Source organism: Schistocerca gregaria, chromosome 10, assembly GCF_023897955.1.
Source record: "Schistocerca gregaria isolate iqSchGreg1 chromosome 10, iqSchGreg1.2, whole genome shotgun sequence".
Lineage (NCBI taxonomy): Eukaryota > Metazoa > Arthropoda > Insecta > Orthoptera > Acrididae > Schistocerca > Schistocerca gregaria.
In genome coordinates, this window is record NC_064929.1 from 86,329,289 (window position 1) to 86,353,285 (window position 23,997).

At 43.8% G+C, this 23,997-nt stretch overlaps 1 protein-coding gene across 2 annotated transcripts in view; it reads left to right on the forward strand.

Annotated features, from left to right (window-relative positions):
* The window catches only part of LOC126293702 (glycerol-3-phosphate dehydrogenase [NAD(+)], cytoplasmic), a 96,189-nt gene that overhangs the window by 4,395 nt on the left and 67,797 nt on the right, over positions 1-23,997 (forward strand). For both annotated transcript variants that reach the window (XM_049987009.1, XM_049987010.1), the window contains exon 2: positions 7,354-7,531. In XM_049987009.1, coding sequence (XP_049842966.1) covers positions 7,354-7,531 — 178 coding nt within the window. The remainder of the gene's footprint in view (positions 1-7,353; positions 7,532-23,997) is intronic.

Here is a 23,997-nt window from a genome sequence, read left to right on the forward strand (position 1 = left end):
CCCTTCGTATACATACATCAGCTCCTCCCAGGCACACCACCAGCCCCCTCACCTTCCCGGCCTGGAACCTCGACACCCCTTCCCGTTGCGGCACAAAATCTTGTTGTCGCATCCACCTCCCCACCCCCCACCCCCACCCTCCCCCCACAAAAAAAACACTAAATTCCTCTCTCACAGACACACAATTCTCTTTCTCACATACAAATTTCCCCTGTACACTATATTCTTTCACCCCTGCAGATGCAGTCCCCTGCCCCACATATGCACATACTGTCCCACATTAGTACCATTTCGCTCTCCATCACCACCATTTTGCCATCACCATAAGTTTGCCCTTCTGCCCTCCCCCTCCTCTCCACAATCACCATTTTGCTCACCACCATTCCTCCTCCCCTCCCAGTCTGCTGCTACCACCACCACCATTTTGTCTCCTCCACTCCTCCCACCCCCATTTTCTCCACACACCATTCTCGCATAATTTTCTGTTTCTGCTTGCTCACAGGCCCTCCACTTTTTACCTCTGATATGTGTCTAATCCTCTTCATGGGCAACACACATCACTGCAACTCCTGCCATCTTCCATCCATTGTTTACTCTTCTAACTGTTTACAGAAATGTCCCATCCCGCCTGTCTGCTTTGACCCATGACGTCACAAATAAGGCGGAAACGACCATAAACCACGATTCCAATGTGGCGCAGATAAAGTCGGTACGTACACATTATGAGGACAAAAATACATCGAAAAACACACACACACACACACACACACACACACACACTTTCCACAAAAAGCATAATGACACTAGCTGGACAAGTGCAGGAAATGGAGTGTTTTTGGCGGGGCAAACTAAATGTAAACAGATTTAGACACCCACCCCATACAAAACCACACAAAATAACGAAAAAAACTGTCATCACAAAAAAATCCCCAAATACCACTAAACGCACCTATATAGTTCAACAGCAGCTCCCGATCCCATAAATCAGGATCAAACACTTCCCTTGACCTATATAGCTCACACACATCTCCTGATACCAATATCAACAGACACAGCCACACATGGAAATTGAACACTTCCCTTGACCTGCACACTGTTATTTTTATCCGTCATATCCATTCCTGAACAAAAACAACAACCGATTAATTTTACTAAAATTACCACATGATGTACAGCGAACAACACTAAATTAACCTTCGCACAAAATCGTTAACTCACTGAAACGAATTCCACTAAAAACACAGCCGACACTCGAACAATTCTGGATAATGAGCAAAAGCAAACTGAGCTCATTACACTACACAAACAAAAATCCTGAACATACCACCAGAGAGCATAACAAACCACAACACGACGACATCTACAGACACGCTACACTCACAAACCAAACTCCGCGCCGTCATGACGTCACACACGACAACGCCCTTATGTCACGGGTCAAAGCCGACACATGGGACCGGACGTATCTGTCTACCCCTGTTTACCATATATTTTTGTAAATAAAGTTCTCATGCCTTTCAGTTTGTGATTTAGTAATACTTGTAATTTTGCTATGTGTGCTTATTAAACTCAAAAGAAAATTGTATTAGCATTAGAACCGGAATGTGTTGTGCTTAACACAGCAGTTGTAGATGATGTAAACATAGATACAGCTTTTATTTGTGTAAAAGAAATGCTGGTTATAAATGTATGTAACTTAATAATCCTCATATGTTGGCATGCTAATAAATAGACAGCTGCACATATTTATAAATGTTTATTTGTTGTTTTTAAAGTTGTTTGTGTATTTCTGGGAGCACTCTCATATTATGTGTCAGTGGTCCTTTCTTTGCCACAACACTTAAATAACAAAGCGATGAAATCGTGTGTCAGTTGCAGGAACAATTTGCTACTAAGTATGTGCTGTAAAATTGTGCCCTCAATTCTCTCAGCGGTGGAGAACAGATGTATGGGCTGAGGAGTATTAAAATTGATGCACAACTACACTTGCGAACAGAAATGAATTCATAAAGTGGTCTTACTGAACGAATTACAACAATTTTAGGTTGTAATAAGCTTCTTTGGTCAAGCAGAAAGTATTTGTCAAGCGTTCTGCAAACTATAGAACCAATGGATCAAGTTTAAATGGGTGTCAAAAGTGGTTTTGAACAAGAATATCTTATCTCCGGTACTTTGCAAATTATAAAAATAAAAGCAGTCAAAGCAATAATGTCACCTTGCTTATGTGGATGACACCTTCCCGGTAAGAGGCAACAGACGAATTCTGAAAGCAACACTTAGTATTGGCCGAACTGTTGCACTAAGAACACAACAACCAACTGGTGAATGAAGATCAGAATACGACACTGTACTGTGCGATAGCTGTGGAAACAGAATAAACATGAGACAGGCAGGATATTTCACTAACTGCCAGAACACAAAAAAATGACAGTTTTAATCACATTTTATGTAAGCCGCAGTTATTTAACTGGAATAAGGAAAGTTGCTCTTCATTTCAAAGTCAGCATTAAATTGTAGGGACTCATGTGTCTGGATGGATCAGTCAGTTCAGTTGTTGAAAAGCAAGGGCGTACTTCCTGCAATAGCACTGTGCCCGATGAAACACTGCAGTCCTGAAACGACCTCCAGGTTGACCACAGCCTCTCCTTACCTTAACACATGTATAGTATGCGCCCATAATTGCAGGGTCCAACTTCTGGTCAGGTTGCTGTGGACAGCAATTTCAGTATTTTGTCTCTCTGCCTTCAGCGCAATCCCGTACAGTACTCCGGTGAGTTGCACTCGTGGTGAGTGGCCTTTCCCTACAGAATGCTACGACTGCAGTGTATGTTTGCAAACAAATACAGTATAGACTTCCATGGCCAGAGTCTGTAGACACAAAAGTTTTCAGAGTATCGTACCGCATCAAGTTGTTGCTGTGGTCTTCACTCCTGGGACTGGTTTGATGCAGCTTCCTATGCTACTTTAGCCTGTGCAAGCTTCTTCATCTCCCAGTAACTACTGCAGCCTACATCCTTCTGAATCTGCTTAGTGTATTCATCTCTTGGTCTCCCTCTATGAATTTTACCCTCTACACTGCCCTCCAAGACTACATTGGTGATCCCTTGATGCCTCAGAACATGTCCTCCCAACCGATCCCTTCTTCTAGTCAAGTTGTGCCACAAACTTCTCTTCTCCCCAATCCTATTCAATACCTCCTCATTAGTTGTGTGAACTACCCATATAATCTTCAGCATTCTTCTGTAGCACCACATTTCGAAAGCTTCTATTCTCTTCTTGTCCAAACTATTTATCATCCGTGTTTCACTTCCATACATGCTACACTCCATACAATTACTTTCAGAATTGACTTCCTGACACTTAAATCTAAACTCGATGTTAAAAAATTTCTCTTCTTCAGAAACGCTTTCCTTGCCATTGCCAGTCTACATTTATATCCTCTCTACTTCGACCATCATCAGTTATTTTTATCCCCAAATAGCAAAACTCCTTTACTGCTTTAAGTGTCTCATTTCCTATTCTAATTCCCTAAGCATCTCCTGACTTAATTCGACTACATTCCATTATCTTTGTTTTGCTTTTGTTGATGTTCATCTTATATCCTCCTTTCAAGACACTGCCCATTCCGTATTATGGTGTCACTGGGAAACAGTGCTGCACAGGTTTCACGAATATTTGAATAAAATGCATAGGAAGATACAGTTCGGGCTCAGGGTAGAGGAAAAACGGTACAATTCCACTCTCTAACATGGGAGTGTACAGGACGATAGACGGCACACCAGGACACAGAGTACACCAGGTGCCTACACCTACAGACAATCTGACCACCTCCTATTGCAGAATGACTCAGTTACCTGCTTTTTGACCATCTGTGTACAGCGCCCAAGTGATGCTCACACGAGTTCAAAACCGGCAACGGGCAGAGGATGCGAGACGGGTGAGAAATCGAGAAACTGTGGCTGGCAATGAGCGTGCGTTACGTAAAAAAGGTCACCAATCAGACCTTTGCTGCATCTGACTGGATTAAAATGTCATCGGCGAACCTCAAAGTTTTTATTTCTTCTCCATCATAAAAAATTAATAACAAAAAAAAATAATTACTGGAGAAATCAGCTTCTAAGCACTCTCACAGTTGCCTTCATCTGGGTCTACTGATGTGATTTAGCTGTGTGGAGTCAGTTGTATTTTGTCATCCCTGCTCACCGAGAATGGTGTTACATCGCAGTTTTAAAGTTGTCGCTATGATTGTCACTTGAGGTGGAAGAAGAGGTAACTTCATTATAATAGGTTGCTGCAGTTAAGGGAGTTGAAGTAATCTGCTGTTACCTATCGCTTCTCGCATCGGTAACTACAGTCGTGTTCATTGGTGAATGAGGGACCGGCTGTCTTTTTTCTCCTGCCAGACGTAGGCTGTGTGGTGGCAGTAGTACTCACTCCACGTGTCGATCATTGTGATCTGTCGGAGTCTGTGGTCTGTGGGCTGGTGACTGGGACGGGCCAAACCTGTACGTGTCCTCTTTGTTGATGTCATTAGGGCGTTTTATTATTTCTGTCGCTTCTCTGGTCTCGCGGGACAATACATTGAGAATGTGGGTCTCGCAGGAAGCATGCTAGAGATAAATCCCTGCAGTCGCTCTATCCTCTGTGTCCTTGGTGGCTCAGATGGATAGAGCGTCTGCCACGTAAGCAGGAGATCCCGGGTTCGAGTCCCGGTCGTGGCACGCATTTTCGTCAGTCCCCGCTGATGTATGTCGACGTCTGTAAGCAGCTAAGGGTGTTCATTTCATTGAATATAACTCTCACATTCTCGTACGCACGTCGCTATCGGCCTGACGGTTTCACTGGCGTATAAATCTCCACATTGATATAGAGCACTGTACGCACCTGCAGTGTGTAAAGCAGCTGTCTCTTCCTTCGTGGAGCCTCACACTTCTGGGATCTTGTGGCTGCTGCGGTAAACATGCCAGACACAGACCAGTCAAAGGATTTCTCCAATCCAATCGGTGACCTTTTTTACGTAACGCAAGCTCATTGCCAGCCACAGTTTCTCGATTTCTCACCCGTCTCGCATCCTCTGCCCGTTGCCGTTTTTGAACTCGTGTGTTATGTTTTGAGCATCACTTGGGTGCTGTACACAGATGGTCAAAAAGCAGGTAACTGGGTCATTCTGCAAGAGGAGGTGGTCAGATTGTCTGTAGGTGTAGGCACCTGGTGTACTCTGTGTCGTGGTGTGCCATCTATCGTCCTGTACACTCCGATGTTAGAGAGTGGAATTGTACCGTTCTTCTCTACCCTGAGCCCGAACTGTATCTTCCTATGCATTTTATTCAAATATTCGTGAAACCTGTGCAGCACTGTTTCCCAGTGACACCATATAGCAGTGACAAAATACAAGCAACTCCACACAGCTAAAGTGCACTGGTAGACCCAGAATGAGGTCTCGGTACCGATGGCCGTAATATTTGTTTCTCCACTATACGTTTTTACTTTATGATGCAGTGCAATACTCTGTAAACTTTTATGTCAAATTCAGAACAGTATTGATAGAGGAAAACTGTAAAAGGAGGCAGGATTGGTGTACAGTGCTGCCGGTGTACACGTAGACAACTACACACCGACCCCACTTCCTCAGATCGCAGTTTGGTACTCAGGGACGGGTGAGAGACAGGTTGCAGAGGACTAAAAAGGAACGGCACATCACTCGGACCCCTTGTCGAGAGGAAACGGATAGCTTTCGAAGTGTTGAAATAATTAGTAGAGGACTGAAATTTAAATACCTAGGGAATTGACAGTACCAGCAGAGCTACTAGTTGCTACATTACAGAAAAGAACAAAAAGGTGAAAATGGGATACTAATGATGCTAAAATATCCACAAACAAAAAAAATCAATTTCAGATTTAGGTACTACAAATTGACTATCTTAGGAGAGAGTCTGTATACAGTTGAATGTGTCCTGTAGAACAGAAAACAAATGCTATAGAACTTCAAGTAGAGGAGATGTGAGATTCTAGAAAGATGGTCATGAATACAAATTGTGACAAAATACGGAATATACGAAAGAAGCTGGAATATCGTTTGTAAAGGAAGGCTGAATCTCTGTCCTCTTGTCAAAAGAATGGCAGAGAGGTCACCAGAGTACGTGGAAAGCGGGAAGATACAGCATAACTGGTTAAAAGAATTAGAGGTGGATAAGGCGGAAATTGGTCATTCCAGAGGTAGTGAGAAATGAAATACTGTGTTGACAGCCAGAAATCCTTGATTTTCAATGCTCTCCTTAGTCGAAATACAAGAAGGGATGAGGTGGATTTGATAAATTTCATTATTGGGGGAGGGGGACACAAATGCAGGTATTTGAGCAAGCAGTGGATACTGCCAGAAGGTCAGATAGGCTGTGAATGAGATGGAAGAACAATACTGACTGGCATACTGAAGATATATGAGACTGTTGAGTAGTGAGCAAGAAATGGCAAGTAAATGCAGGAAAGTGTGGAGAAGTGCAGAACGAGCCTGTGCTCAACTGGGCAATGTGAGGAGCAAGGAAAAAAAAGAGGAGGGGGGGGGGGGGGAGCTCGAACTGTTTTTCTCTCACATTTTGGCTACTTTTCATTTGATTGTTTTCAATAAAGCTGTTCTCAACCTGAAGCTCAGTTTGAACATTATAGTGCTGTGCCAGGGAGAGTCGCATTGGAGATAGTCGACTTTTGACTGCCTTTACTTACTTGGTTATAATGGGGATTTAAAAGGTCACTTGTATGACTCTGAATTTTCCTATGGGAAAATCTTTGCCAGAGGTGAAATGAGTGAATGCACAGAAAAATAGCTGCTAGGACAAGGTGAAATTGAAACATAAACTTTCGGATTTTTGGTGCAACACTTGTACTGTTACGATTGAAATGTGCTTGAAAGTACTAGAATACAATAAAAATTGAAATTGATAGATCTGTTCTGGTCTGCTACACGTACCTGTATCAAATAAAGAAAACTAGTAAATGAGGCGTAATTGTCAAGTGGTACGTTCCTTCAGAAGGTGACGTATCCAGTACTGCTGAAATACGCGGGTAAGTCGTCACTTTGATCCCTGTATGTAGAACTAAGTACTGGCCAGCATATTTATTAATTTTGACTGAGTTCTGTGCCGATTAAAAGAACGGCACCACGAAAAATGTTTTTTTTACTTCCCTGCTACTTATCTAATTTAGTGTTGCAGAACCCACTTGTCTCGATTCCGTCTAATCTTACGGTACCTGTCGACACATTAGCTTTTTGCTTAAAGTGTGTGTGTGTTTAGAATAGTTTTCTACTGCACCACCTGCACATCAGAATGGGCATAACTGACAACAGTTCATTTTTAGGGGCTCCGCAATTGCCAAAATCGTAGGAGCCAATGCGGAACGGCTGGACTATGTGGACAGCAGAGTCACGATGTACGTGTACGAAGAGATGGTGGAGGGACGCAAGCTGACGGAGATCATAAACGAGACCCATGAAAATGTGAAGTACCTGCCCGGGCACAAGCTGCCCCCTAATGTGGTGAGTGACAGCTGCTATTTACTTATGTCCGATCGAGGTTAGTCGTCAGTCGACACCCGGCATCTGGTTGGAGGGCCAAATGTCACGTCACGGCCGACGGACCGAGACGGACTGCGGGTTCCCTCTTGGCATTCCGGTTCCATCCTGTGCCCGATGCGCGACGTAGTCTGTCTGTCACTCGCTCTCCGTTCGACCAGACCGTAAATCGCGTGCCGGCGACAGCTGTTGTGACGCCGTTCGTGTGACCTGTCGCAAATGTTGACTGACGAGTAATTTTAATCAGACTACAATTGGGGACAAATGATCCACATATTCTGTAGCAGAGTGAACAACTCAGTTCTATTTTTTTTTTTTTTTTTTGCAGTTGTTTTCTATGATTCTTGAGTTTCTCCCTGCGTATTTGATAATCAAAATATGCACGGGTGTACTACCGGTCTAAAGTGTCCAACTGACACAGTATTTCGGCAATCGTACGTGTCACCATCATCTGGTGTACTGAGGGACTGAGCTCCTGTGAATGTGCCGGCACAGAGGTCCGTACGCTATGGCTGCTCAGAGGCAACTGGGTTCGGTCGTGGTGGCGGCCGATTTAAATACCCACAGCGCGCTCCTTCAACCGCACGACAGTGGCGCAGACAGTGGAACAGATTGCGACTGCATCTGAGATGAGTCGGTGTGATTTGCTCTCTATGCCGTGGTCGTCACAACTGTACATTTGCTCGATTTACTCACGATTCACCCAATCGCTGGTTCCCAAGCCTTTCTAAGATTATAGCCACAGTCACGGTTTACGAGGTCGTCATTGGTGCAAATTTTGATGACCTCTCTAATGACGCTGTCCCAGTATCTCGACGTCTGTACCAGAATCCTCTTGCAGTCATACTCCATAGCGTGATTTTCCGACAAACGATGTTTAGTGACCGCCAACTCTCCCGGATACGTCAGTCGAGTGTGCCTCTGGTGTTCACGGCATCGATCCTAGACGGTACGTGTTGTCTGACGACTTGCCACATTGACACAGAATCTGGTACATACCGGCCTTTCTAAAACCGAGGTCATCCTCGGCACTCCCCACCAGTGCACGAGTTTTATTCTGAGGACAAAACACAGTTCCGACCCAGTGTTTCTTCAAAATGCGGGCGATTTTCCCCGAGAGTGCGCCTGTATATGGAATAAACACAGTGCCTACCTCCTCCCTCGTGATTGCAGCCATCTCCACAGGTTTTGCTGTAGTGGTTGGGCGGAGAGCACGTTGAATCTGCCACTCTGAGTACCCATTTTTTCAAAATACAGTTCTCAGATGTTCCAATTCCTGGGGTAGACTCTCTGCGTCAGAGATAGTGCACGCCCTATGTACTAGAGTTTTAAGTACCGCATTCCTCTGTGAAGTGTGGTGGCAGTTGTCTGCGTGCAAATACAGATCAGTGTGCGTCGTCTTCAGATACGCCCCACGACCTAGGGTGCCATCAGCCCTTCTCGTGACCACACTCGACTGATGTATCCGAGCAAGTCGGTGGTCGCTGAACATCATTTGTCAGAAAATCACACTATGGAGTACGGGCGCACGAGGATTCTGGTACAGACGTCAAGATACTGGGACAGCATTGTTAGAGAGGCCATCGAAATTCGCACCAGTGACGACCTCATAAAATGTGACTTAGCCAGGCTTGGGAACCGATGATTGGGTTAATAGAGAGTAAATCGAGCAAACATCTAGTTGTGACAACCACGGTGGACAGAGCCATCACACCGACATCATCTCAGTCGTCGCAATCTGTTCCATCGCGTGACCGGGGCACAGACGGTGGAAGGAGCGTGCCGGAGGTGGAGGATATTTGAATCGGCCGCCACCGCGACTGAACCCAGTTCCCTCTGAGCGGCCGTAGCGTACAAATCTCCGTGCCGGCATGTTCGCAGGAGCTCAGTCCGTCAGTTCACCTAATGGTGGCGACATGTACGATCACCAAAATATTGTGCCCGTTGGACACTGTAGACTGGCAGTACACCCCTGGATATTTTGATTAGTTGTTTTCTAATTTGACTGTTGTACAAGTAAAAGCTGAGGTCTTCTTCACTAATAATAATAATAATAATAATAATGGTAGTAGTACGACCCACCGGCCTGGTGCGAGTATTTAAATTGGGCGCCATGTCAGCAACTCGCGGGCCTTGACTGATCCGGTGACGTAAGGCGTACCCAAATGGTCATCCGGTCGAGTATTCACTGGGCCCGACATTGCTAAACTTTGGTGATTGGATGGCATTTCCTACACAGCAAGGCCACTGGCAAGTCTTCTGTAAATGGACAGCACTTTCTTCACACTCTCTAGCGAGGCCTTTACATTCCATTCTATCTTATACTACTTAAACATTTTTGTTCTTATATTATTAACCTGTAGCTTTTAAGTTTGTTTGGGGTTTAAACCATATGAATGTGCAATTTAGAATTGTCAAATATTTAATAAATATATCTAACGACAAAGATGCTGTAACTTACCAAATGAAAGTGTTGGTATGTTGATAGGAGAGAATAAAAAAAAACCACACACACATACATACACACACACACAAATTTCGAACTTTTGCAACCTAAGGTTGCTTCATCAGGAAAGAGGGAAAGATGAAAGGCTGTGGGCTTTAAGGGAGAGGGTAAAGAGTCATCCCAATTCCAGGAGTGGAAAGACACCTTAGGGGGGGGGGGCGGGGGGGGGGGGGGGGAGGACAGGTACACACACACACACACACACACACACACACACACACACACACACACACACACACACACACACACAGACATATTTGTCTCCTATCAACATACCAACACTTTCGTTTGGTAAGTTACAGCATCTTTGTTTTTAGATATATTTTCCCCTTGTGGAATGTTTCCCTCTATTATATTCAAATATTTAATAATAATGATGATGATGATGATGATGGTGTAATAGTCTTAATTGCCATAATGGAAACTGGTGTGTAGAATATTCACAATGATTGGCAGAACTGTTCACCTAATATTTGAGAGAGAGAGAGAGAGAGGGGGGGGGGGGGGGGGGGGGGAAGGAAGGAGGGAGGGAGGGAGAGGGAGGAAGGGAGGAGAACGTGGCAGTGCAAAGTTTCTGTCCTACTAAACAGTTTTTTTCTCACACATGCTCTAACACTCCTGTCTGTGCCAGAATTTTGTCTCAGTCTGTGTCTTTTATTGTGCCCTTTCTGTGTTGGGACAGTGATTAAATATGCCGATAACTGCATCATTGTTACTTTTTTATTAGAAGTACACTAATATTTGTGTGTACTGAATCACTCCAAAATTGGAGGATGTGTAGAACAGCAGAACCACCATAAGTGATAGACTGCAGTGAGAGGACACGCACGTAGGCCCGGCAGCGCATTCCTCTGTGGATCGGACAACTCGACAGTACTCCGTGCTCGATCGTCGCAGAGTCCGTCAGACGGAGAGGAAACGTGTAAGCGAGTGCGAGTATGCCACGTCTGCTTTAAAGTGCACAATAAATGCCTCTGTGCCTCTTACTGAGACTGGTGCGTGTCTGGAACTGATGAATAGAAGAGGACTGTGCACTGTGAGGAGCAGTTACCGTACCACCACCACCACCACCACCACCAGCACCAGTAGCCGTGACGGACAGAACAAATTTATCCGCAGTCTCGGCCCTTACACTGTAGCAGTGCAACTGGTGTAGACGTGTGCACTCTGACAGTCGGCACCGTCTGCTCGGGGCGACAGTCAGCTTCCGTCGACCGGTAATTGCCGAGACTTCGGTCGTGCAGTGAGCTCTCGAACGCAGTCGCCGGTGTGCCTGCCCACGAAAGGCGAAGGTCCCGAGTTCGAGTCTCGGTCCGGCACACAGTTTTAATATGCAGGGAAGTTTCGTATCGGCGCACACTCCGCTGCAGAGTGAAAATCTCATTCTGGTATACACTGTGTCGGTGAAGTTTGAGCCGACACAGTGGCAGCTCCACACGCCCCGTTTTGTCGAGACAGTGCCAAGTCACACGTGGTGACGCCCATTCGAGCCTTCTTCGGAGGGTGGTAATTACCACGACTTTCCCGATCTGTCTGTTCACCCTGTATTTCAATTGTCAGACACTTCGAGGACGTAACTGGTCTGCGACTTGTTAATCACCGTCCTCCCGCTCTACTGTAGACACTTTGCCGGGTTGCCTACAAACTTGCGTGACCGCGTGTTCCCGATTGGCGTATTCGGATCTCTCCAATTCTGTGCCACGATATCTAGAGTGTTACATTGCAACGCGTGGCAGCTTCACGCCATGCCGAATTCTCTCAGCCAGAGTGCAAGTACAGTTCTGTAACTCGTATACTGTCGTGTCTGTAATCTGTGGAATAAATTTCACTGCATTCGCACATCTCCTTCGCAAATGGTAATGTAGGTAATACGGCGATTTTGTGCCTATTTAAAGTAAGAGCCTCTTCGAAATTTGAACCTGGATGCTTACCGTTTACAGGTGAGCAATCTGGACACACTCTGTAACCCACATCGAAGCTGGAATCTGCGAGCACAGATTCTACTATCCCAAGCTGCGAGAAGCTTCCCTCCGTTCCTCTCCACTTCGCAGGTCTAGAGGGCAGTGGCGTGTGAGAATCTGACGGGCACCCGAGGGAGGTAACCTGGCAGTGTATACGGGACAGTTACGTAAACAGGGGAGACTGAATCTGTGCGAGAGCTCCAACCGGCCAGATCATCCGGTAAGGAAGGCATTGTCTGAGCTGGAGGTCTGTCCCATTCTGGCTCACAGTTCTGGTCTGTTGAGGAATGTTGTTGAGGTTCTGCACTTTGCTGTGGGGTGGGTGCATTCTGCAGTTTTAAACACACCTAACTACTTTTATTCTTATCTCTCTTTTGATTGAAACATTTTATTTATACAATTCCAAAAAAAATTCTTAGTTTCGGACTGGTGGTGGAGGTTAGTGTTTAACATTGTGTCGACAACGAGGTCATTAGAGACCGAGCGCAAGCTCGGGTTAGGGAAGGATTGGGACGGAAATCGGCCGTGCCCTTTCAGAGGCACCATCCCGGCATTTGCCTGAAACGATTTAGGGAAATCACGGAAAACCTAACTCAGGATGTCTGGAGACGGGATTGAACCATCGTCCTCCCGAATGCAAGTCCAATGTGCTAACCACTGCGCTACCTCGCTCGGTGAAGCTTCGGACTGAATTACACTGTTAAAGAAGGAAAAAAAGAGCGAGATTTTAACTTCAACCTGACGGAAAACTTAAACTAGTGTGAAATAGCAAACAAATGTTTTCATCGGTAATGTTTTACAGAGAACTTCTGTCAGCAGATAAGAAGTGTGCTTTGGTATCAGTGTATTAAAAGAAGTTGTGACGTGTGAAGAATTCCTGTGTGTGTGTGTGTGTGTGTGTGTGTGTGTGTGTGTGTGTTTTGGCGGGTAGCTGCTGGCTCTGCTGAGTGGAGCTTACATAATTGTGATAATGAACTGAGTAAACAACACAGAGGTCACTTGTGAGCATACTGACACTGATCAGTGATTACAGGCACTAATCTGCAGTATTCTGCGGCTGGCCACACTCCCTTGCTAATTTCCACACGTACCTCTACAGTGCACGCACTGAAGCAAATGTTTGAAGATTTTTCTCAGCAGCAATGTGTTAACAGAATTCGTAACATGTCCCGATTTACAGATAGTGTTGTGCGCCTCTGTACTGAATGCATTGTTTGCCCTGCCGATTATTGTACTATAGATAAGAAAACCAGTGAGCACAGCCTCATTACTCGGCTTTCACTAGCAGACCTGAACAGAGATGAAAACAGTCCTATTTATTCAGCCTAGGGGTGATTTCTATATTTTTGTTCCTGTTCCTGACAGTCTTTCTTTCCCATAGTGTTTGTACATGTTTGTTGTAACTAATGCACATAAAATCCCACAATGTAAGTGTCGGTATAGATTATACTGTGATATTTTCACCAGGTTCAGTGGAACACTCGATGAAAGATCCGTACCCAGAGACTGGAAAGTTGCACAGGTCACACCAATTCAAGTAAGGTAGTAGGAGTAATCCACTAAATTACAGGCGCATATCATTAACGTCAATATGCAGCAGGATTTTGGAATATATACTGTGTTCGAACATTATGAATTACCTCGAAGAAAACGGTCTTTTGACCCAGAGTCAACACGGATTTAGAAAACATTGTTCTTGTGAAACACAGTTAGCTCTTTCCTCACACAAATTGTCGAGTGCTATTGACGAGGGATCTCAAATTAATTCTGTATTTCTGGGTGTCTGGAAGGCTTTTGACAGTGTGCCACATGAGTGGTTTGTAGTGAAATTGCGTGCTTAAGGAATATCACCTCAGTTACGTGACTGAATTTGTGTTTCATGTGAGAGAAGTCACAGTTTGTATTAATTGGCATTCCCCAAAGTAGTGTTGTAGAACCTTCATTGTACCTTATCTATGTAAACTATTTGGGAGACAGTCTGACCAGCTATCTTAGGTTGTTTGCAGATAACACCGTCATTTATCGATTCCTAAAGTCATCAGAAGATCAAAAGGAATTGCAAAACTATTTAGAAAAGATGTCTATGGTGCAAAAATTGACAATTGACTCTAAATAATGGAAAGTGGGGCGTCATCCACACGAGTGCTAAAGGAATCTGTTAAACTTCGGTTACATGATAAATCAATAAAATCTGAAGGCTGTAAATTCGACTAAATACCTAGGAATTACAATTATGAACAACTTAACATTGGAAGGAACACGTAGGAAATGTTGTGGGGAAGGTTAACCGGAGACTGCATTTTATTGGCAGGGCACTGAGAAAATGTAACAGATCTACTAGAGAGAGTGTCTACACTACGCCTGTCTGACCTCTTTTAGAATACTGCTGTGCGATGTGGGATGTTTAAGAGATAGTATTGACGGAGTACACAAAAAAAGCTCAAAGAAGGGCAGCACATTTTGTATTATCGCGAAATAGGGAAGAGTGTGGAGTGGAAATCACTGAAACAGACTTTTTTCATTGTGGCGGCAACTTTCTTTTCTGAATGCAAAATATTTTTGTCGACGCAGACGTACTTAGGGTGAAATGATCGCCGTGATAAAATAAGGGAAATCGGAGCTTGCACAGAAAGATATAGGTGTGTGTTCTTCCCACGCACTATACCAGACTGGAATGATGAGCATTGTGAAGGTGGTTTGATAAACACCCTGCCAGGTACTTAAATGTGATTTGCAGAGTATCAATTTAGTAATTAGTCTAAACTGACCGATACAGTGTGGCTTTTAGGTGTCTCTCATTCTACTAATCAAATTCTCTTTACTTTTTGTGGCAGTCTCTTTGGATGGCAACGGTTCTCTTTCTGTTCCTACTTTTGCTTCCTCAGCCTTCCCTTCACTGGCCACCAAATAAGGATGGTGGCTAAACTGCATCCTGCAATACTTTTTTCACCAACATATGCTTGTACTGGAGGGTGAATTTGGGGAAATAAGAGAACTGGCAAGGTGGAGACTTGCAGTTTAACAGTACGACATTCTGGAATAGCTGCAACAATATTTCTGCCTCCTTACATAAGAACAGAATAAATAGTAGTACAGTACAAAATACTGCAGCCACTGAGAAATTCTGTCCAGGCACTATAAACACATTTTGCTATCTGGAGGCCGATATAGAAGCTGAGAGATCCGGTGGAATGTGTGAGATTTGTGTTACGTACACATTGCCAGCTGAAATGACTTGTTATTTTATGTGTTACCTTGAATGTGTTTGTCCCAGCTAAGGCTGTTGCTCACTGTTTACACAAGGTGAAAGTCGCTGTGACCTTCCGCACAGTCCCTTCCTGGTGCTACATCTGCAGGGTGCACTGTAACAGCTGTGCATCTGCATATGTTGTAATGCCAAATGGCAGTGGTGTATAGAGATGCAACATATGAGCCAACGGGAACTATTTCTTTAATTTAGCTGGAAGACACTGATGCAGGACATACACATTGTCCAGTACCCTTTTACGCACAGATTCAGATTTTTTGCATGATAAGCAATTTGTTTTATTCTGACCATTTGCGTGAAATGGTTACAAAATATTTATTCTTTAATATTATTACCTCTTCTGCAGCACCCTTTCACTTACATTTGTTCCTTCATTTCCTATAATTTCTGATAGCTCTGACATAATGGAATAAGTAAACACCAACACAGGAAGTATTGAACTATTGATAGGCACATAAATGAGGAACTGAATGTTGTAGCTCACTTATACCGTTTGCTTGCACACACACACACACACACACACACACACACACACACACACACACACACACCTTCTGGCACAAAATTATTCTCCTCTGTAAGAATACCACAGAAACCGACCGTTCCAAATCATGATGTAATAATTTTTCGGAACTTTATAATGAGTTGGATGTCCTGCAGCCTCTGTCCACTAATTGTTTTTCTGCCTTTCATCTGGGGCGTTTTGCATGGGCTTCTCTTTCACTATTTCTTCCGCCATCTCATTCCCTTCTCTATACATTATAATGGGTAGTTGCAAAAAGCAGATGATGTGCAAAAGAAATTGAAATAAAATTAGATCACAAATACTTTTATTTTTGCATAAATGTATGCTTCAGCTATAGTAAATAAATACGGTTTTACAAATTTCCAAGTGTAACATCAACAGTAAACAAAGTGAAGATAGTCGGCCACAGTAGCTGTCGGCATCGAGCATATAAACGAGAAATGAAGTGTGTCGGCTGTGCTTATCGGCTCGGCTCCTCAGTCTTAGCACACTACTGTACGCTGCTGTGACCATTCAGCGCAGGCAGTGTAGAAAAGTGCGAGTTAGGCTATTGTCTTACATTGTTTTCTTTTTTTTTTTTGTGTGCTGGGTGAGTTATCTTTACTCATTTAATTGTTTATGTTGTTAACAAAAATGTCCAGTTGATCATTACTCTTAAAAATGTATGTTTATTTTCTGTAGTCTGGTAACTATTACTTATGTTTATTTCAGTGTCTATGCAGCCTTCTCCAGCTTACATGGTGTTATGAATAATCTTCATATTAAGGCTTATAATTTTTTGTGTGTTTATTTTGTGATCTTGATTCTGTACATTTCTTGAGGTACTGTTTCAGTACCATAAAGCTGGCCATTAAAGAGGATGTGTACAAAGCGCAGTTGGTTATCTGGAAACACCTTTGTGTACTGAGAGATAGTCCTTATCTGTGGCTACTGACCCACTGCTTCATGGGTCAGAATTTCTCAGTGGTATGCTTAAAGGGAGAGGAAGGCAATTTTTATCCCTATTCTGCCAATGCTATTGCACCCTTTGATTAGGTATGCTTTTCAAAAGAAAAAGAGGTGTAAAAAGAATGAAACTTTTACTGTATATATATATATATATATATATATGCCTGCATTTACAAGTAAAAAGAACAAAATACCTCACACGGATTTGACAATTTTTTAAATTCTTTCAGTAGTAAAATTACTTATTTAAAACGTCAACTATTATAAAAGTTTGTCGAGTTGGTGGTCTTCAATTTCTTTGTAGTAACTTATCACATCCTGAGTACAGGTTGACCAATTTTCATATTTATAACCCAATTAGTTCAGAAAATAATGGTACCTAAAGTCAAAAGACATAATTTTGAGAAAAATAGATTTAAATTTTAGTATTGGAATTTTAGTATAATTATTAATGAGAATTACTTACGACTAATATTTTCCTGCATCATCAGAGTCTTCCCTTGGTCCATCTCCTTTTCTATCTAGCTCCTTTGTGCAGTTTAAATTAGCAATTTATGCTTTGTGGATTCTCTTTTTTCTGCCAACGATTTTTCAGTATTTCCACTAGATTTTATGCCCAATACTTCCATAACATCCAGTGTTCTTGTTACACCATAATTGAAGCATAAAATAGCATTATAAACACCAAATTTGAGGGCAGTAATCTGAACAAATACAGTTTTCGCTAACGGGTTCCAGATGAGAGAATTCAGACACATGTAAATTCTTCATTTTCCAATGAAGACATTTCTTTAACAAAGTACGTCTTCGAAGATCTCGAAATATAGATTTAATTTCATTCTTTACTGCTGCAAGTAAATGTTTTGTAAATTCCCAACATTTCTTCTTATGGCTAAGCCATTATAATTCTTTAGTCTATCTGTTTCAAAATTTGTTAAGCAACCTTTACCATATATCTTCTTAGCATCTTCCTGTACTTTTTTTTTAACTTTTTCTTTTACTACTCTTCTCAACCTGGATCCTATTGTCTTCTGGGCATGCCCATCATATTCTAATTTACAAATAGAGGCAGGAAATAACTTACAAAGAATAAAAGAAACCTTTGCATTATCTCTGTGTGGTGAAAAAAAAGAAGGCGTGGTATTTAAATGGCAGGTCGCACAGTGTGTCAGGAAAACCATCGTAACTTGTGAAAAAATTGTTGTATTTACATGGAACAAAAACTGTTTTATGTTGGAAATAGTAGGCATTTCAGATACGCAAAAATCTAAAAAAGATTTTTTGAGCCTGTTTACCTTCTGTCTCCCCTTATTTCCCATTTTCTGCAGTCTACATAGTTATTTGCTCCTACCAGTAGCTCGGTGCACTTGCAGTAAGTGGGTGTATTAATAGGTGCTGTATGTAGGTCGCCGAGTACTGCCAGATGTCGCCTGTAGAATGTTGAGCCAGTTCTCACCTTTAATGCTGGCCTTGATCTCCACCAGAATAACTTGGCACAGAGCACAGCCCAGCCCGGCACACTTTGAGAATGGCAGCCATCATCTTTCTTATTTAAGTCATGGCTACTGGGTCAGGAGACATTGTTCTGCCTGTGGTACTGTTGCAAAACAGGTTAATGCCTGAACAAGCAGTTGGAATGATTCAACTCACTCCCTCCCTCCCTTTAGTTTAGTTATAACCACCAGAGCCAGTCCTGACAAAACTCTACCATCTGGTGAGCAAGATGTATGAAACAGGCTAAATACCCTCAGACTTCAAGAAGAATATAATAATTCAAATCCCGAAGAAAGCAGGTGCTGACAGATATGAAAATTACCGAACTATCAGTTTAATAAGCCACAGCTGCAAAATACTAACGCGAATTCTTTACAGACGAATGCAAAAACTGGTAAAAGCTGACATCAGGGAAGATCAGTTGGGATTCCGTAGAAATGTTGGAACACGTGAGGCAATACTGGCCCAATGACTTACCTTAGATTAAGGAAAGGCAAACTTACGTTTCTAGCATTTGTAGACTTAGAGAAAGCTTTTGACAATGTTGATTGGAATACTCTCTTTGAAAATCTGAAGGTGGCAGGGGTAAAACACAGGGAGCGAAAGGCTATTTACAATTTGTACAGAAACCAGATGGCAGTTATAAGAGTGGAGGGGGATGAAAGAGAAGCAGTGGTTTGGAAAGGGAGTGAGACAGGGTTGTAGCCTCTCTCCGATGCTATCCAATCTGTATACTGAGTAAGCAGCAAAGGAAACAAAAGAAAAGTTCGGAGTAGGTATTAAAATCCACGGAGAAGAAACAAAAGCGTTGAGATATGCCGATGACATTGTAATTCTGTCGGAGACAGCAAAGGACTTGAAAGAGCAGCTGAACAGAATGGATAGTATCTTGAAAGGAGGATATAAGATGAACATCAACAAAAGCAAAACGGGGATAATGGAATGTAGTCGAATTAAGTCAGGTGATGCTGAGGGAATTAGATTAGGATACGAGACACTGAAAGTAGTAAAGCAGTTTTGCTACTTGGGGAGCAAAATAACTGATGATGGTCGAAGTGGAGAGGGTATAAAATGTAGACTGGCAAAGGCAAGGAAAGTGTTTCTGAAGAAGAGAAATTTGTTAACATAGAGTATAGATTTAAATGTCGGAAGTAGTCTGAAAGTATTTGTATGGAGTGTAGCCATGTATGGAAGCAAAACGTGTATGATAGTGTGGATAAGAAGAGAATAGAAGCTTCAGAAACGTGGTGCTACAGAAGAATGCTGAAGATTAGATGGGTAGATCACATAACTAATGAGGAAGTACTGAATAGGATTGGGGAGAAGAGAAATTTGTTGCACAACGTGACAAGAAGAAGAGGACATGTTCTGAGGCATCAAGGGATCACCAGTTTAGCACTGGAAGGCAGTGTGGAGGGTAAAAATTGTAGAGGTGAGACCAAGAGATGAATACACTAAGCAGATTCAGAAGGCTGTAGGATGCAGTAGGTACTAGAAGATGAAGCAGCTTGCGCAGGATAGAGTAGCATGGAGAGCTGCATCAAATCAGTCTCAGGACTGAAGACGACGACAACAACAACAACCATATATGTGATGTCCGTTCTTTTAGATGTGTCGAAAGAACAGACACCATGTATATATAAAGGTTTTATTGCTGTTTTCTGCAACACCAATATTCTTTTTAAGCGGACATAAACTGCACAACCCCATAATTCAATGCCATAGGTAATAAAGGGATAAATTGCTCATAATATATTATTTTTAATGTTTGGCTAGGAGCTGGCTAAGCAGATAAAAGCTGCTTCTAGCTTTACCACATACAAAATTAATGTGGTTCACCCACCGAAAGTTTTCATTGGCGTACACACACAGAAATCTACAGTTGCCACTTTCTGTTGCTGAGATGTCATGTGTATTGATTACATTGGTGTGGCAAGAACAGCCCATTTTAAATTCCAGTAATTGTGAGTTGTAGTGGTTAATAAAAAAGAAAAAGAGAAGAAAAGAAAAGGTTGGAAATGTGGGAAGAAATGGTGAATAAAAAGCAAGTTTTAAAATCGTGAATGACTGTGTAAAAGGGAAAGAATGAAGTGCAAATCGGACTTCGTATTACATAAAAGCTTTCGGACTTCGTGATTCGGGAAAGCTATTGTTGGGATGGTCCTTGTTGCATTTCTCTAAGCAAAAGTCAAAGCAATTTCCACTACAAAAATTATTTGAAAGAGAACAGCGAATAACAAAATGTGATTAACAGGGGAAATGGCGTAGGTAAGAGTACATTCATTACCGTGTTAATATGTCTTCTCTCGTGTGGCGTTCAGATCTTGTTCTCCAACAATCTCCTGCTCCATTTCTGCCTGAAAAAGTCGTAACTGCTCCAAATTCTTGCAGTAAATTTCATCGTCCAGGAATTACTAATGTCTACAAATTAAAACCATCTTGGTATTGAATGCAATGTATTTTACGGCTGCCTTCCACAATACAGTATGTCTGCACATCAATAAGTTTTTACTTCTTAATCAGACCAAGACTAACGAATAAGTTTTTACGTCTGAATCGTACCAAGACTAGGGAATAAGTGAAGTTAAGCTTTTGCTCTCAAGAGACAATAGCGGGTAGAGAAATATTTTCTGTGCCGTCGAGTGCTCGTACAGTTGCGATGGTATAATTTATATCTGAGGAAAAATTCAAAGTTCCGCTACATAGTGGGTGACATTTGTGTCGACTCCTGAGGGGCCTCACCAGTCTTCAACGAGTACATGCTCAGCTAGCACGGAGCCCGAGCCTTTGCAGCACTACTTCCATCTGTGTGCTGTGTGTCTACCCTCCTGCTATTCTTTTCTCCTCTCTCGGGAATCGAGTCGTACGCCTTCTTCGGGAAACCGAATTCTTGGTAAAACTGTGTAAGGATTCGTCCTGCCCACCCGTCTGTCATTCCCTGCCCTTCCTGTTCTTATGCTTCATCTGCTTCGGTGTTCAAAGTTCCTCCTCCTCCTCCTCCTGCTCCTCCTCATCTTCTTCCTCCTGGTGCATTCCCGAAGGCCGGCCCACACGTTCGACACGTCAGAGGTGATCGGGTAACGGTAATTCCCAGCCCCAGGTCGACAAGTAGGGCTCGTACGTACCCCCGGTATGGGGCCGAGCCGGTACCTTCCTCTGTTCCGATCGGTCCCTCTCGTCAGGAGTCCGGGAGGTGTGACCCGACACGCGGACAGTTGACAGAGGCGAGGTAGGAGATCGCGGTCGGAGATGCCAGCAATCGCGGGAAATTTCTCCGAGAGTTCCTCGTCTCGAAAACATAAGTGGTTTGATGTGGAAGAATAGACACCTCTCCCGGCTGCACCCCGACGCCTCGTGGTTTCACACACGAAAGGTGGTTAAAATTTTAAGACAGTTAATCCGTTTCTTATTCGGAAGGGTGTAGATGCCATTGCCAGCCCTGTGAAGTTACACTCTGTCACGTAGTGGAAGCTGGTTTTTAGAGAATTACAATGCTTTTCAGACACAGAAACTCTTAATGCGACACTTCTCCACAGCTATTACGTTAAAGTAGAGGTCCGCGGCACTCCGAACTCTTCCCGTGCTGCCGCGTACACTCGGCCAGTCGATGGCCCGACAGGGCCCGAAATAACGGCCTGTCTCACGACAGGGGAGTGACTGCAGTTCGACGCACAGTAAAAAGGGTCGGTAAAGGATTAGCACCGACTCGCGCTGTATTCCTCCCATTTGACCGTGTGGTGCTTCCACCAAAAGTTGAGGCTGGGTACGAAGGTATTACTGTCGGAATGAACGTCCCAAATCCCACGTGGCGCTATAAATGTCAGCACTAGAGCCGTGTCCGTGAACCTCGTGTAAATGCAGCCGAAAGCGTAACCTGCGGCAGGGTCACTCGTGAAGGTGAGTGTCCACCTCCTTCCCCTCACTGTATCAACTGTGCTACTTCCTCTCGTGAATGTCCAATCTACCTCAGTTAGGGAGCCGTTCAGGAGGTCTTGGTGAAGGAAAAAATTCCTACAAAAATGTCAGATAGCCACAAACTTTGTACGCCACCCTCTGGCAATTATAGTACAGCTCTCACTGCACCCCTAGGTATGGAGGACGTGGGTGTGTGGACTTGTGATTTCCAGTTTAGTGTCGCACCTCCAGCTTCACTTGCTACGGCTGCACACAGTACCGACAAAACCTCCACCTGCCCTAGTGAAATGGTGTGCCTCGCAAACACGAGCACGGAAATCTAAAAGGAGTAATCTTGCGATGAATTTCTGTGCCCGTCTTGGCAGCTTACGTCTGGATGTGCACCTGACAGACACAGAGGTGCTGAGCAGTCGAACAGAGGCGGAAGATGTTTCCCTTCTCCACCTCGGCATTTCTTCGGCAGTGTCGCCACTCGGTACCCTCACCCAGATGACCTCCGTTTCGCCAGGACGGGCCGCCGCCGACCGGTTCCCCGGCTGACCGGAGACGAATACCGACACTTCTGTCGAACTGGTGGACCGGTATCCTCTGGCCTCTGAGCCTGATCATTGTGCGTGTTCAAATTCTGGCATTTGGCTAGCACTGTAGTGACTGCCCCCTTATTTGGCTCTTCTCCCATCTGTCGTCAGATACGGTTATTCTCCGACGAAACGTTTGCGGTATCGGATTTGGTAGGGTTGAATTACAGCTCCTCTTGTGATTGTACTGTCCGGCAAACAAAATTACACCCTCATGATTGTTTTCACATCTTGAACTACACTTCAGTCCGAAACTTCCTGGCAGATTAAAACTGTGTGCCCGACCGAGACTCTGCCAGGAAGTTTCATATCAGCGCACACTCCGCTGCAGAGTGAAAATCTCATTCTGGACACTTCAGTCCGTTTTGATCTTCCCCCTGAGGTTGGGACTCTGGCTTGTGGAGAAGTCGTGTCTATCATTTGAGAAGACACCTATAATCGCACAATTTCCTCTTGTACCCAGCTTCGAGCTGTTGCCATCTGTTTTTGTCTTCCCGGTTTCACCTACTCTCTTTGTGACATGTACTTACCTTCGTCTTCTGCTGTCACTGGGGCAGACATTTTGCAGCATATTGCTCGACTTCCTCATCCCTCCTTGCTGTTCGGTGACTTTGATGCCCGCCATTCCCTTTGGCACTCTCCGCATCACTGTTGGAGAGGCTCTCTCCTAGTAGATATCTTCGACCGGTTCATTCTAATCTGTCAGGACACGAGTGCAAGCACATTTCTTTTAGATTCCACGCACTCCCGACCTTTTGCTCTGTACTGCTCGACTTGCTTTTCGTCTCGGGTGGTCTGTTCTTTCTGACGCGCGCACATGCACACACTAGAGTGTGCGTCATTTGTTTGCTAATGCCTATCCTAATTGTGCGTTCGACCGACTGGTAGCTCTAATATATACTGGCCACTTTCGAAGAACACCGTTACCCCTGCATTGATGATGAAGTAGAACACCTCTCTGGCGCTATCCTTGCTGCTGAACCTCACCGAGACGTGCCCCGATCTCCTGGTGGGCTGAAGCGTGTCGTGGCAATATTCGCACGTGGAGACGAGCTTTCCACATTGTTAAACGCCATCCCACGATGGTGAACTGTATCCGTTATAAAAAACTGTGTGTGCAGTCTCATTGTGTTTTTACAGATAACTGAAAAGCTAGTTGGCTTTCTTTTCAAAGCTCTTATCAGATTTACTCCCTCTTCTGTCATTTGGGGGGCGATCTCTGCTGCTCCTCCAA